The sequence below is a fragment of the Hemitrygon akajei genome, chromosome 5, assembly GCF_048418815.1.
Source record: "Hemitrygon akajei chromosome 5, sHemAka1.3, whole genome shotgun sequence".
Lineage (NCBI taxonomy): Eukaryota > Metazoa > Chordata > Chondrichthyes > Myliobatiformes > Dasyatidae > Hemitrygon > Hemitrygon akajei.
The window spans coordinates 123,348,975-123,361,164 of record NC_133128.1 but is presented as its reverse complement, the minus strand read 5'-3'; the positions used below and the strand labels follow the sequence as shown (position 1 = coordinate 123,361,164).

General features: G+C 43.6%; 1 protein-coding gene across 1 annotated transcript in view; it reads left to right on the top strand.

Annotated features, from left to right (window-relative positions):
• The window catches only part of cps1 (carbamoyl-phosphate synthase 1, mitochondrial), a 180,468-nt gene that overhangs the window by 54,541 nt on the left and 113,737 nt on the right, over window positions 1-12,190 (top strand). Inside the window, exons 7-12 of the mRNA XM_073046354.1 lie at window positions 186-275; window positions 3,004-3,132; window positions 3,298-3,404; window positions 4,673-4,814; window positions 9,897-9,974; window positions 11,106-11,204. Coding sequence (XP_072902455.1) covers window positions 186-275; window positions 3,004-3,132; window positions 3,298-3,404; window positions 4,673-4,814; window positions 9,897-9,974; window positions 11,106-11,204 — 645 coding nt within the window. The remainder of the gene's footprint in view (window positions 1-185; window positions 276-3,003; window positions 3,133-3,297; window positions 3,405-4,672; window positions 4,815-9,896; window positions 9,975-11,105; window positions 11,205-12,190) is intronic.

The window sequence follows — 12,190 nt, the reverse complement described above, 5'->3', positions numbered from 1 at the left end:
ATCCACGCAGTTATGGGGCAAGTGTACAAGCTCTTTCAGACAGCAGCGGGAACTGAACCTGGTTTGCTGGTCTTGTAAAACAAGGTGCTAATGGTGCTGCTCCTGTGTTGACGAACGAGGGCTTAGCTTTTATGGGTGAATGTTTTGTGATGTGCAGTGTGTTTCAGCTCTCTGTACTTCGACAGGAAATAAAAATCTATGGCAAAGGGAATCCAATCAAAGTCGTTGCAGTGGACTGTGGCATAAAACACAACATCATCCGACTTCTTGTCAAGGTATTTACATGTAACCCGTCTCTTGGTCTCGCCTGGTTGGGAATTGTTCCAGCCATTGCTTCCCTGTACTGGGGTGGTCTGGAACTCTTCATTTCCACTGCAACATTATTGTCTTCTTTTGCAGGGAGCTCCAAAGTCTCTGTTTAGGCATGTGATATTTTAATTTGTAATAATTTTCACCCTGCCACTAAATCATACTCCTTTGTGCTGATTTGTGCACTGACATTTTTTTTTGAATACTAGGAGTATTCAGATAAAATGTCCATACACTCATTGTTCTTCTGGAATCTCATAACCTTTGTGTCCTTTGCATCTGACTTTTCTGTACTCCACTCTGACTTTTTTCTAACTTCTGCTTTGGTTTCTTCATTGTTTCCCTCAGCCTTTCTGCCTTGATCCCCACCCCCTGCCATGTTAGTTTAAATCCTTCCCAACATTACTAACAAACAATCCCCAAGGTAACCGATCTCGATATTGCCTGGGTGTATACTATCCATTTGGTACTGGTCCCACCTCCCTCAAATCCAGTTTCACTACCCCAGGAATCTAAAGCCCTCCCTCTTGCATCGCTGCTCAAGCCACATCTTCATCCTAACTACGCTGCTATTCCAACTCTGACTAGCATGTTACACAGGTATTAATCCTGAGATGATTACTTTGAGGTCCTCTGTTTTAATTTAACTCGGCTCCCTAGCTTTGGTTTACCCACTGCCCCGCTTTCTTTCCTCTATTGTTGGTACCTACAGGCACTACAACAACTGACTGTTCATGACTGTCTTTCCTTAGGCCTTTAAACTGCATGGTGACCAGCTCACTAACTGTGTTATCCACAAAGTGAATCCACTCACAGCTCCAGGGTCATCGTGCAGTCTATCAGGTGCTGCAGCCGGACACACTTCCTGCACATGTGGTTGTCAGGGAGTCTGGCAGCTCCCATATTGTGCAGGAGGAGTATGATATTGGTCTGAACTCACCTGCCTTGACTAAAGCTTTGAGGGAAAATGAGGCAAGAAAAACTAACTCCTTCAAGTGAAATAATAAAGAAAGAACGAGAAACTTAACAGAAACTTTCCTTAGCTTTTGCCTCTTCTTGTCAAAGCCTCAGTTCCTCACTCTAATCCTATCATAGTCTGCTCACACTGTGGCCACCCCCATGATGTTGTGCTGACCTTGGTGCCAATTTATAATGAAGTCAGAATCAAGTATATTGTCATATACATGTATGCACCAGTGCAAAAGAAAGCTTCCTTGCAGCAGCATTCATAAGGAAAACATAAAAATTGTGTATAATTTATATTAATTTACAAGAAATAATACAATAAAAACAAAAGGAGTCCATTTTAGTGCAAGGTGCTCAAAGTGTTCATAGTATTGCTAACCCGTAGTGATTAGGGTTTTGCCAGTTGGTTCAAGAACCGATTGGTTGAGGGGAAGTAGCTTGCCCAGTGGTAGCTGTGAGAAGATTACTTAGTCTGGATGGTTGGGATAGAAGATTACTTGGCCTGGATGGTGGGGATTGAAGATTACTTGGTCCGGATGGTGGGGATTGAAGATTACTTGGCCCGGATGGTGGGGATAGAAGATTACTTGGCCTGGATGGTGGGGATTGAAGATTACTTGGTCCGGATGGTGGGGATAGAAGATTACTTGGTCCGGATGGTGGGGATTGAAGATTACTTGGCCTGGATGGTGGGGATAGAAGATTACTTGGCCCGGATGGTGGGGATAGAAGATTACTTGGTCCGGATGGTGGGGATAGAAGATTACTTGGCCCGGATGGTGGGGATAGAAGATTACTTGGTCCGGATGGTGGGGATTGAAGATTACTTGGCCTGGATGGTGGGGATAGAAGATTACTTGGCCTGGATGGCAGGGATCTTTGCTGATAGATGTTGCCTTCTTGAGGCAGAGCCTCCTGTAAATTCTACCGATGATGGGGAAGAATGTTCCCAGGATGTATTGGGCATGATCAATTTGCCATATCAAATCATGACTCAACCAGTCAGGATACATTCCAGTATATCTGTGGAGCTTTGTAGGATTCCTGAATGTTCTCTACTAGAGCATCGTCTGTGCCCCTCCACTACTTTCATATTCATGTATCTATCTAAAAACCTCCTAAACTCCACTAAACTACCTCTTTCCATTATTACCCCTGGTAATCCATTCCAGGCACCAATCATTTTGTTTAAAAAAAAAACTTGCCCTTCATATTGCCTTCAAATTTGTCCTTTTCTAACCTTAAAGGCATGTCCTCTAGTGTTTGATATTTCTATTCTGGGGAAAAGTTTCTGACAGTGAACCCTATTTATTGCTCACCCCCCCAATAAGTTTAAAGTCTTCTTTCAGGTCTCCCTTTCAGTCTCTGGTCGAGGGAGAAATTCCTCAGAGAATGTGATTTCAATGTGGCAGACATTTGGGTCTGCCTGGTGTGTCTCTGTACTTAGTTCTGTTGGATTAGGTTTCTTGGAGTGTCCCATAACCTCTGGCATCTTATTCTTGAGGCTTGGGCCTCAGGGGTGGTGAGGTGATGGGATTGCTGAAGTACTTACTGCAATGTCCTGAAGAATTAAGGTCATCTGTCATCAGCCTTAGTCACACCACTCCAATGGCTAGGCTGAAGGGCAGTGATTGTTAACACCAAGCCAAGCCTCGAGTATTTGTAGCATTTTTCAAATCAGGCTCTGACTGTAAGCGCAGTACTAAATGAAGAATTTTCCTTTCCCAGAGAGGAGTTGAATTACACTTGGTCCCATGGAATTATGATTTTGTTAACATGGAATACGATGGACTCTTTCTATCAAATGGCCCAGGAGATCCCACGTTAGCTGGACAGCTGATTGAAAACTTGCACAAGGTGGGGCTTTGCCATATCCTACAGAAATATTGTTTTAAAGTTATCAGGAATTATCGAAATGTTGATTGTGGCAACTTTGCTGCATTGTACAGGGGTGTGGGTTTGAGTGTTACAGCTTGATTCTGGAAGAGTCCTGTATGGCTGTGTGTTGGTTTTTTTGCTCAGGTGATTAAGAGCAATCGCTCGGAGCCGATATTCGGGATCTGTATGGGAAACCAGCTGACTGCACTGGCTGTTGGAGCAAACTGCTACAAGCTGCCCATGGGAAACAGGTAGGTACTGAACTCATCTCTTTTGTGGTAATTGCTGAAGTCTCTCCACCTTCCTCTGTTTTGTTTATGTGTGTTTTTTTAGTAGAAAAATGAGATGAAGCAGCAGAAGGTATTCAAAAATGCCTGCAGGGAGAGAGAGGCAGTTTATGCTCCTGCATATGCAAGCAGTCCCCTGGACAATCCTGCCTTTCCTCATTCCTCACACCCTCCTGTCTCTGTAAATCCTCATCAATCTTCTCTGCAGTCTTTTTAGCTTAATTACATCTTGTCTATAGTCTAGAAAGCAGAACTACACCCAGTACTCTACGTAGCAGAAGGCAAAGAACAGGAAGCTGTCCTAAAATGTTGTGTGGGTCTAACAGCTTCTGTATCACTTAGCAATGACAGTCATGGCAGTCATGAGAAGTGGGCATGTCCCATGGTGAATCTGTGGAATTTATTGCCACAGTTGGCTGTGGAGGCCAAGTCATTGGCTATATTTGAAGTGGAGGTTGGTAGTTTCTTGACTAGTCAGGGTGTCAATGGTTATGGGGAGAGGGCAGGAGAAATGAGGTTGAGGGTGGTAAGTCAGACATGATGAAATGGCAGAGCATACTCGATGGGCTGAATGGTCTATTTCTGCTCCCGTGTCTTATGGTATTATGGTCTTCATTGGCGTTGAAGCATGTAAATCCTAGATGAGTGAAAACTGGCTGCCATTATAATCTACACCATACCAACTACACTTTCAAAAGTGTATGAACAGTTGGCTTATGTTAATGGTTAGTAATCTCTGCACTCAATTCTAATCCTGGAACAAACCTCAAAATGTCAGCTGATTGTAATAAGGTGAGTTACTGACAGTATTAAAGTACGATTACTTTAAACAGACATGAGGCATCAGAAAATGCAGACCAATTGGGAATGGGAAGGTTATAGATCAGCTTATTTGCGCCATGTATTCTTTCCCTTTGTTGGTGGTTTTGAAGTTTGGTGTAAATGTCCCAGACCAACTGAGAAATAGTTTGAACCTGTGCAAACCATGCATTTGATTCAAGCCTTCTGCCCAGTGCAAGTCCATGCACCAGACTAATTGCAAACCCAATCAGTGATGGATCCCACCCACTACAGACACAGCTAAGGTTTTATCGGTATCCTCTGGCAGCTCTGAGCATTCACACACTGGACCAGGCTGCTTACATTGGAAACTACTGTTGTGAAATGCTTGAGTTTTCTGACCGGTATTACTGTAAGTGACTGCCTCTCAAACTGTCGGTTCCTTTCCACAGAGGACAGAACCAGCCTGTGCTGAATGTAATGAATGGCCAGGCATTCATCACAGCCCAGAACCATGGATATGCCATTGATAGCAACACTCTTCCGGATGGATGGAAGCCCATGTTCGTTAATGCCAACGATGGCACCAATGAGGTAACAAACACAAGGAAACAGTAAATTCCCATGTGTAGAAGGTGATATAAAGTGATATTTACACTCAGTGGCCACTTTACTAGGTACACCTGAACTCCTCCCGGTTAATGCAAATACCTAATCCGTCTATCATGTGGCAGCAACTTAATGCATAAAGGCATACAAACATGGTCGAGATGTTCAGTTATTGTTCAGACCAAACATCAGAAAGGGGGAGAAACGTGATCTAAGTGACTTTAACTGTGGAATGATCGTTGGTGTGAATATCTCAGAAACTGCTGATCTCCTGGGATTTTCACACACAATGGTCTTTAGATATTACAGAGAATGGTGTGAAAAGCATCCAGTGAGTGGGCGAAAACACCTTGTTTGAGTAAGGTCAGAGGTACGTAATAAAGTGGCCATTGAGGAGTGGTGTTGTGAGAGGGTTGAGCACCCTCACGGGGGTTAGGTTGGTGGCTCTTTCGTCGCCAGCTGTAACCTCCACTTGATTCTGAAGTGTGGTAGCAGAGCAGCCGGGAGGAAACATTTGGTACTTCAGGGTGAGCCCAGGTGGGTTTTTGGATGGAAGAAGGATGAGAGTCAAGGTGAGGGGCTGGAGACCCCTGCAGTTTGCAAACACATGTTATAAGTTGAGGAAGCTTTTAAAAGGCTCTAACAATAGAACGAGATGGCAAATGAATATTCTTACAAGCAGGGAGGAGGTATTTACAGCTGTACAGTGCATTAAGGTGAATAAATCCCCAGGACCTGACTGAATTCATCCTTGGACTTTGTCAGAGGCTAGGGGAGAAATTGTGGAAACATTTATTATATTGTGGGCCACTGATGACGCATGTGAAGACTGGAAGGTGGCTGACGTTGTTCCGTTATATGAAAAATGGTATCAGGATCAAGCCAGGGAACTACAGACTGGTCAGCCTGGCATCTGTGGTGTATAAGTTACTGGAGGGTATTCTGAGGGACATAATATCACCATTTAGATAGCCAGAGTCTGATCAGGTGGAGTCAGCATGGCTCAGTGTTGTGCCTGATGTATCCTTTAGGGTTTTTTGAAGAGGTAACCAAAAGGGTAGATAAGAGTAGAGCAGCAAAGTGATGGTGGAAGGTTATATCTTAGACTGGAGACTGATGACTAGTGGTGTACCTCAGGGGTCAGTGTTGGGACCCTTGTTATTCATTATTTATGTAAATGCTTTGATGAGAATGCACAAGGCTTGATCAGTAAGTTTGTAGATGACATGAAATTAGGAGGTGTTAAAGAATGTTATTATAGATTACAGGTGGTTCTTGGTCCCTTAGGGAAGTCGTTCAAGGAGTGGCAAATGGATTTCCATACAGTTAATTGTGAGGTGATGCAGTTTGGAAAGTCAAAGCATTGTAGGACTTGTACTACAAAAGATAGGGCACTAGGGACTACAATGGAATAGAAGGACCTACTTCAATTTCATTGAATGTGGTGCCACAGGTAGAAAAGGTCTGCGCTTCATCAGACAGGGCATTGTTCATAGGAGCTAGGATATTATGTTGCAGTTGTACAAGTCATTTATATGAGGCTGCGTTGGAGAACTCTCAGTTTCAGCCATCCTGTGATAGAAAAGATGTAGTTAAGCTTTAAAGAGTGCAGAGATTTATGAGGATGTTGCCAGGGCTAGAGAGCTTGTGTTGAAGTGAGAGGTTGGCTAGACTACGTCTGTATTCTTTGGAATATAGGAGAATAAGGGGCAGCCTTATAGAGGTGCTTAAAATGATGAGAGGCATGGATACGGTGGATGGTAACAGCCTATTTGCCAGGTTAGAGGAGTCCAAGACTATGAGACCTACATTTAGGAGGGAAAGGAAAAGATTTAAAAGGGAATCTGAGAGGCAACCTTTTATGCAAAGGGTGGTGGTGAGTATATGGAATGAACTACTGGGGGAATAGTTGAGGTTAGTTCAATGGTCTCATTGATAAAGGACTTGGATAGGTATGTGGAGGGGAGGGGCCTGAAGGTATACAGCCAGTTGCAGGAAATTGGGATTAGCTTGGTGGCAACGTGGTCGGCATTGACTTGTTGGGATGAAAGGCCTGTATTGTTGTATGACATCAGAATCTAAATGTGATTTTTAACTCTTTGAATGAGTACGGTTTCAAACTGTGGAGCCATATTTGAGGAGCTGCTGACAGAGACATTTGAGGTTCACCTGGAATATGAGATGTGGGGAGATCAAGTGAGCCAAAGCAGGGATTCAACAGTGTTGGCAGAACGGATTTGGTAGTGCATATGTAGGAGTGATGTTAACTTGGAAAAAAAAAGCTTGAAACCGGAGGGAATAGTGCAAAGATCTGCCTTTTTCACAGAGAGAGTAGTGGTCTGGAATGAACTGCTTAAAATGTTGGTGGACAGTGGGAACCTTGAAATGAGGATTGGATAAATAGTTGAAGTGGGCGACAGTATATAGAGGAATGTGGAAGAGGAAGGAATTGGGAGGAGCAGAATCAGAATTAGGTTTAATATCACTGGCATATGTTGTGAAATTTGTTAATTTTGTGGCAGCAGTACAATGCTAAATATAGATGATAAGTATAGAAAAAAACTGAATTACAGTAGGTATATATATATAAAATAGGTAAGTAAGTAGTGCAAAAACAAATAAAAAATGTAGTGAGGTAGTGTTCATGGGTTCAATGTCCGTTTAGAAATCAGATGGCAGAGGGGAAGAAGCTGTTCCTGAATTGTTCAGTGTGCGCCTTCATGCTTCTGTACCTCCTTCCTGACAGTAACAATGAGAAGAGGGCATGCCTTGGGTGGTGGAGGTTCTTAATGATGGACACCACACGTTTTAAGGCACCAGTTTAAGATGACGCTGGTGAAACTTGGCAATTGCTTACTGGTGGCAAATTAAACAAAGTAAACAACTAAGTACTTCATTAATTACACTTTCTCTGCTAAATGATCACTGCAAACTTTAGACTGTAACCTCCCTGTCGGAGCTTTTGAACCGCCTGTATGACCTGGCATTTTTACAGTGGGAACTGAAGTCTCGAAAGTGCAGGATGGCTGCGGTGTGATGTGTACGGGTTGAATCGAAGTGGTGGGAACCAGGCTGGAGAGTGGGGAATGAGCCAATGTTTGGCCATTCCTGGAACAAACTTGGAGGCAATTCAATTAGGCAGAACTGAGGTGATGTAGAGTTACCTGGGCCTGAGAGTGAGAAAGGACCTGAGGTTTGATACATTTAAGCCCCAAGCTCAATTGGGGAAAGTTGGGTCTGGACCAAATTGAGGTGGTGGGGAACCAGCCTGAGAACGTAGTACCGAGGCTGCAGGGTCTGAGTCTGAGAGCAAGTTCTGGACGATTTAAACACCAGGCCAAATTGAAAAGGATAGGGTGTTGGGGCCGGAGGCGAGGCATGGGCCAGCCGAAATCGGTGCTCTGTGAGGTTTACTCATCTCCACGCTGAGATTTAACTCGACACTCCGCGAGGTTTACTCACAAAACTGTCACAGTGTGAACTCACTTGCGTGAACTTCAGTTCCAGATGCTACTTGCATGGTTTTGTTTTCTCTGCACCTTGAGTATTTTGGCACTCTTTTTTGTTTTAATGGATTCTATTGGGTTTCTTTGTTTTGTGGCTGCTTGTAAGAAGACGAATCTCAAGGTTGTAAAAAGTATAAGTACTTTGGTAATAAATGTACTTTGAGTTTGACCTTTGACTTTGGCTTCAAGAAGATATCGTGGATGCTATGGAGGACACGTACCCGTGATGGAGCTGACTAATTTTACAACTCCCTGCAGCTCACTTCAACTCCCTGCAGTGGCTTCTCCCCCACCCCCCATACCAGGTGGCCATGCAGCTAGTCAGAATGCTCCCCACACTAAACTGTAGAAAATCTGCAGATGCTGGAAATCCAAGCAACACACAAAAATAATACTGGCCTGCTGAGTTCCTCCTGCATTTTGTGTGTGTTGCCAGAAATTTTTGAGTGTTTTAGGTGACCTATCAAATCTCCTGAAAGTCCTAATGAACTATAGCCGCTGTCTTGCCTTCTTTATAGCTGTATCGATATATTGGGTCCTCAAAGATATTAACACCCAGGAACTTGAAATTGCTCACTCTCTACACCTCTGATCCCTCTGTGAGGATTGGTATGTGTTTCCTCGTCCTACCCTTTCTGAAGTCCACAATCAGTTATTTAGTTATTTGGTCTTACTGACGTTAAGTGCAATGTTGTTGCTGCAGCTCCACTCCACTAGTTGGTATATTTCACTCCTCTATGACCTCTCGTCACCAGAGATTCTGCCAACAATGGTTGTATCATCAGCAAATTTATAGATGGCATTTGGGCAGTGCCTAGCCACATAGTCATGGGTATAGATAGAGTAGAGCAGTGGGCTACGCATACATCCCTGAGGTGCGCCAGTATCGATTGCCAGCAAGGTAGAGAGGTCATTCACAATCCCAGATTGTGGTCTTCTGGTTAGGAAGTCGAGGATCCAATTGCAGAGAGAGGTACAGAGGCCCAGGTTCTGTAGCTTTTCGATTAGGACTGTAGGAATGAACGATGGTGTTAAACGCTGAGCTATATTCAGTAAAAGCATCCTGGTATTTGTATAGTCCAGGTGATCCAAAGCCACATGGAGAGCTGTTGAGATTGTATCTGCTGCAGACCTATTGTGACGATTGGCAAATTGCAGTGGGTCCAGGTCTTTGCTGAGGCAGGAGTTGATTCTAGCCATGACCAACCTCTTGAAGCACTTTATCACAGTGAGTGCTGCAGGATGATGGTCATTAAGGCAGCTCACATGGCTCTCGTTGGGCACTGATATAACTGTTGCCCTCTTGAAGCAAGTGTGACCTTAAAACTGTAGGGGTGAGAGATTGAAAATGTCTTTGACCATCTTTGCCAGTTGGGTCTTAAATCCTGCGCTTTCTTTGGGAGGAAGGGTTGACTCTCTGGGTCTGTGATATTCCTGACTTGGGAAGGAAGGTGTCTCTCAACATCTGGTGTGAGTTACATGGCACTGTGTACCGTGTACCCAATACTGGAAATGTGAGTTCCATAAATCAAAGGCATTAAGTTTCATTCTTGTCTTTCAGGGAATTGTTCATGAGAACAAGCCTATCTTTACTGCACAGTTCCATCCAGAGGCCAAGGGAGGACCAACAGATACTGAGGTGCATAAAATATTTTGTGTTTATTTACCACTGCAACTCGGAGGTCAAAGGAAATTCCAATTATAGAGTTCCACAGCATGGGAAAAGTCCCTTCAGCCTATATGTGACCGTGCTGACAAAGGCTATACTCAAGCTAATCCCATTTCCCAGATCTTGGCCCAAATCCTTCTAAACACTTATCATCCATGGCTCATATCCCTCTCAACACTCTGTCACTCAGATCAATACTTAATACATATTTCATAAATGTATCTAATGTACCTGCCTTAATCACTTAATCTGGCAGCTGGTTTTATGTATCATCACTCATTGTATTTTAAAAAAAAAGGTTTCTCCTCAGGTTGTTATTTAACCTTTCACCTAAAATTTCTTACTGGATACAGGGTATTGCATTTGAGTGAGTGGATCCCAACTCAAAAAATAACTGACTGAATGGGAGATAGACCATAGATCATGGAGTTATAGAAAACTACAGCACAGAAACAGGCCTTTCAGCCCATCTAGCCCATGCCAGCCCATTTACACTGCTAGTCCCATCGACCTGCACCCAGACCATTGCCCTGCATACCCCTCCCTTCCATGTACCTATTCAAACTTCTCTGAAACGTTGAAATAGAAATTGCATCCACCATTTGTGCTGGCATCTCGTTCCATGCTTTCACCATCCTCTGAGTGAAGAAAATTGCCCTCAAGTTCCCCTTAATCATTTCATCTTTCCCCTCAACCCATGACCTCTAGTTGTAGTCTCACCCAACCTCAGTGTAAAAGCCTGCATGCATTGACCTCTATCAAATCTCCCCTTAATCTCTTACATGGTAGGGAATAAAGTTCTAACCTATTCAGTCTTTCCCTATAACTCAGGCCCCCTGATCCCGGCAACTTCCTTGTATATTTTCATGGTAGTCTATTCCAAGACTCTGCCCTCTGGTCCTATGCTCCCCAACTAACAAGAAGCACGTCCACTCTATCTAGGCCTTTGAGTATTAAGTAGGTTTTAATTAAATCCCCCCTCGTTCTTCTAAACTCCAGTGAGTCTGAAGATATTATATTTGATTATTTGTGCCTTCTGTAAATTTGCACCTGGTTTGTAAACAGTAGCCTGGATAGACTCATTGATTGTGTCTCTTTCAGTTCCTGTTTGATGCTTTCATCTCACTGATAAAGAAGGGTAAAGGTACCAGCATTGCTTCTGTCATGCCTCCTGTGCCCTCTGTCCCCAAAAGGCTGGAGGTAAGTTTCCTTTATTCAGTCATAGTAAGTGAATGGGTTAGGTTGCATCTCAATTGGAAGGGGGTCAGTATCCTCATGGCGAGATTTGCCATTGCTATTTGGGAGGGTCTTTTTGGGTGTGGGGGTGGGACCCAATGTACTAGTGTAGCAGATGAACAAGTTAAAGTAAATAAAGAGATTAAAGCAAGCAGGTCCAGTTGGCAGGACAGGGAGCAGGGAAGGTCAGATAGGCTGAACTTCATTCACTTTAAGATTCTGGAGCATGATATTTAAGTCAGATGAACTTTGGGCATGGGTCAGCCCACAAGCTTATGGTAATATAGTAACTTTTGTTGAAACGTGACTGAAAGATGGGCAGTACTGGCAACTAGTTATTCTGAGGAAGAGGCAGGAAAGGATGTGTGTTTTGCTATTGACTAAGAATATCACAGTTGTACTTGGTGTGGGTGTCTCAGGCAGAAAATCCAGCAAAGCCTACTCCTGCTCCTATTTCTTATGTTTCTTAAGTTCTAAAAGTTTCTATTCCTACACAAAGAACAAAACTGCAGCAAAGGAGAGGGTATTCTGTCTGTGGATGGAGCAGTATTCTAAATGAATACTTCTCATTTGCATTCACTGTGGGGAAAGACATATAGGATGGTGAGTCTGGGGGTGGGGGAGGCAGTGATATCCTGGTGTATGTCAATTTTATGAAGCAGGAGGTGTTGGACTTACTGAAAGCCATAAAAATGGATGTCCTTGCAGCCTGGCTGGTTGAATCCTAGGGCATTACAGAACCTGAAAGATCAACTCTGCTTCTCATAGACACAAGAGATTCTGCAGATGCTGGAAATCCAGAGTAATTCACACAAAATGTTTGCTTTTCACTCTGGTGGAACCTGCTGTGTGCTCTCTGCTTACTGCACTGTGGATATTTCATCTAAAGAGTCTTTCTTCATGGAAAGTAACTGAACTGGCTGTAACCCATAGAGGGACGTAATCAGTGC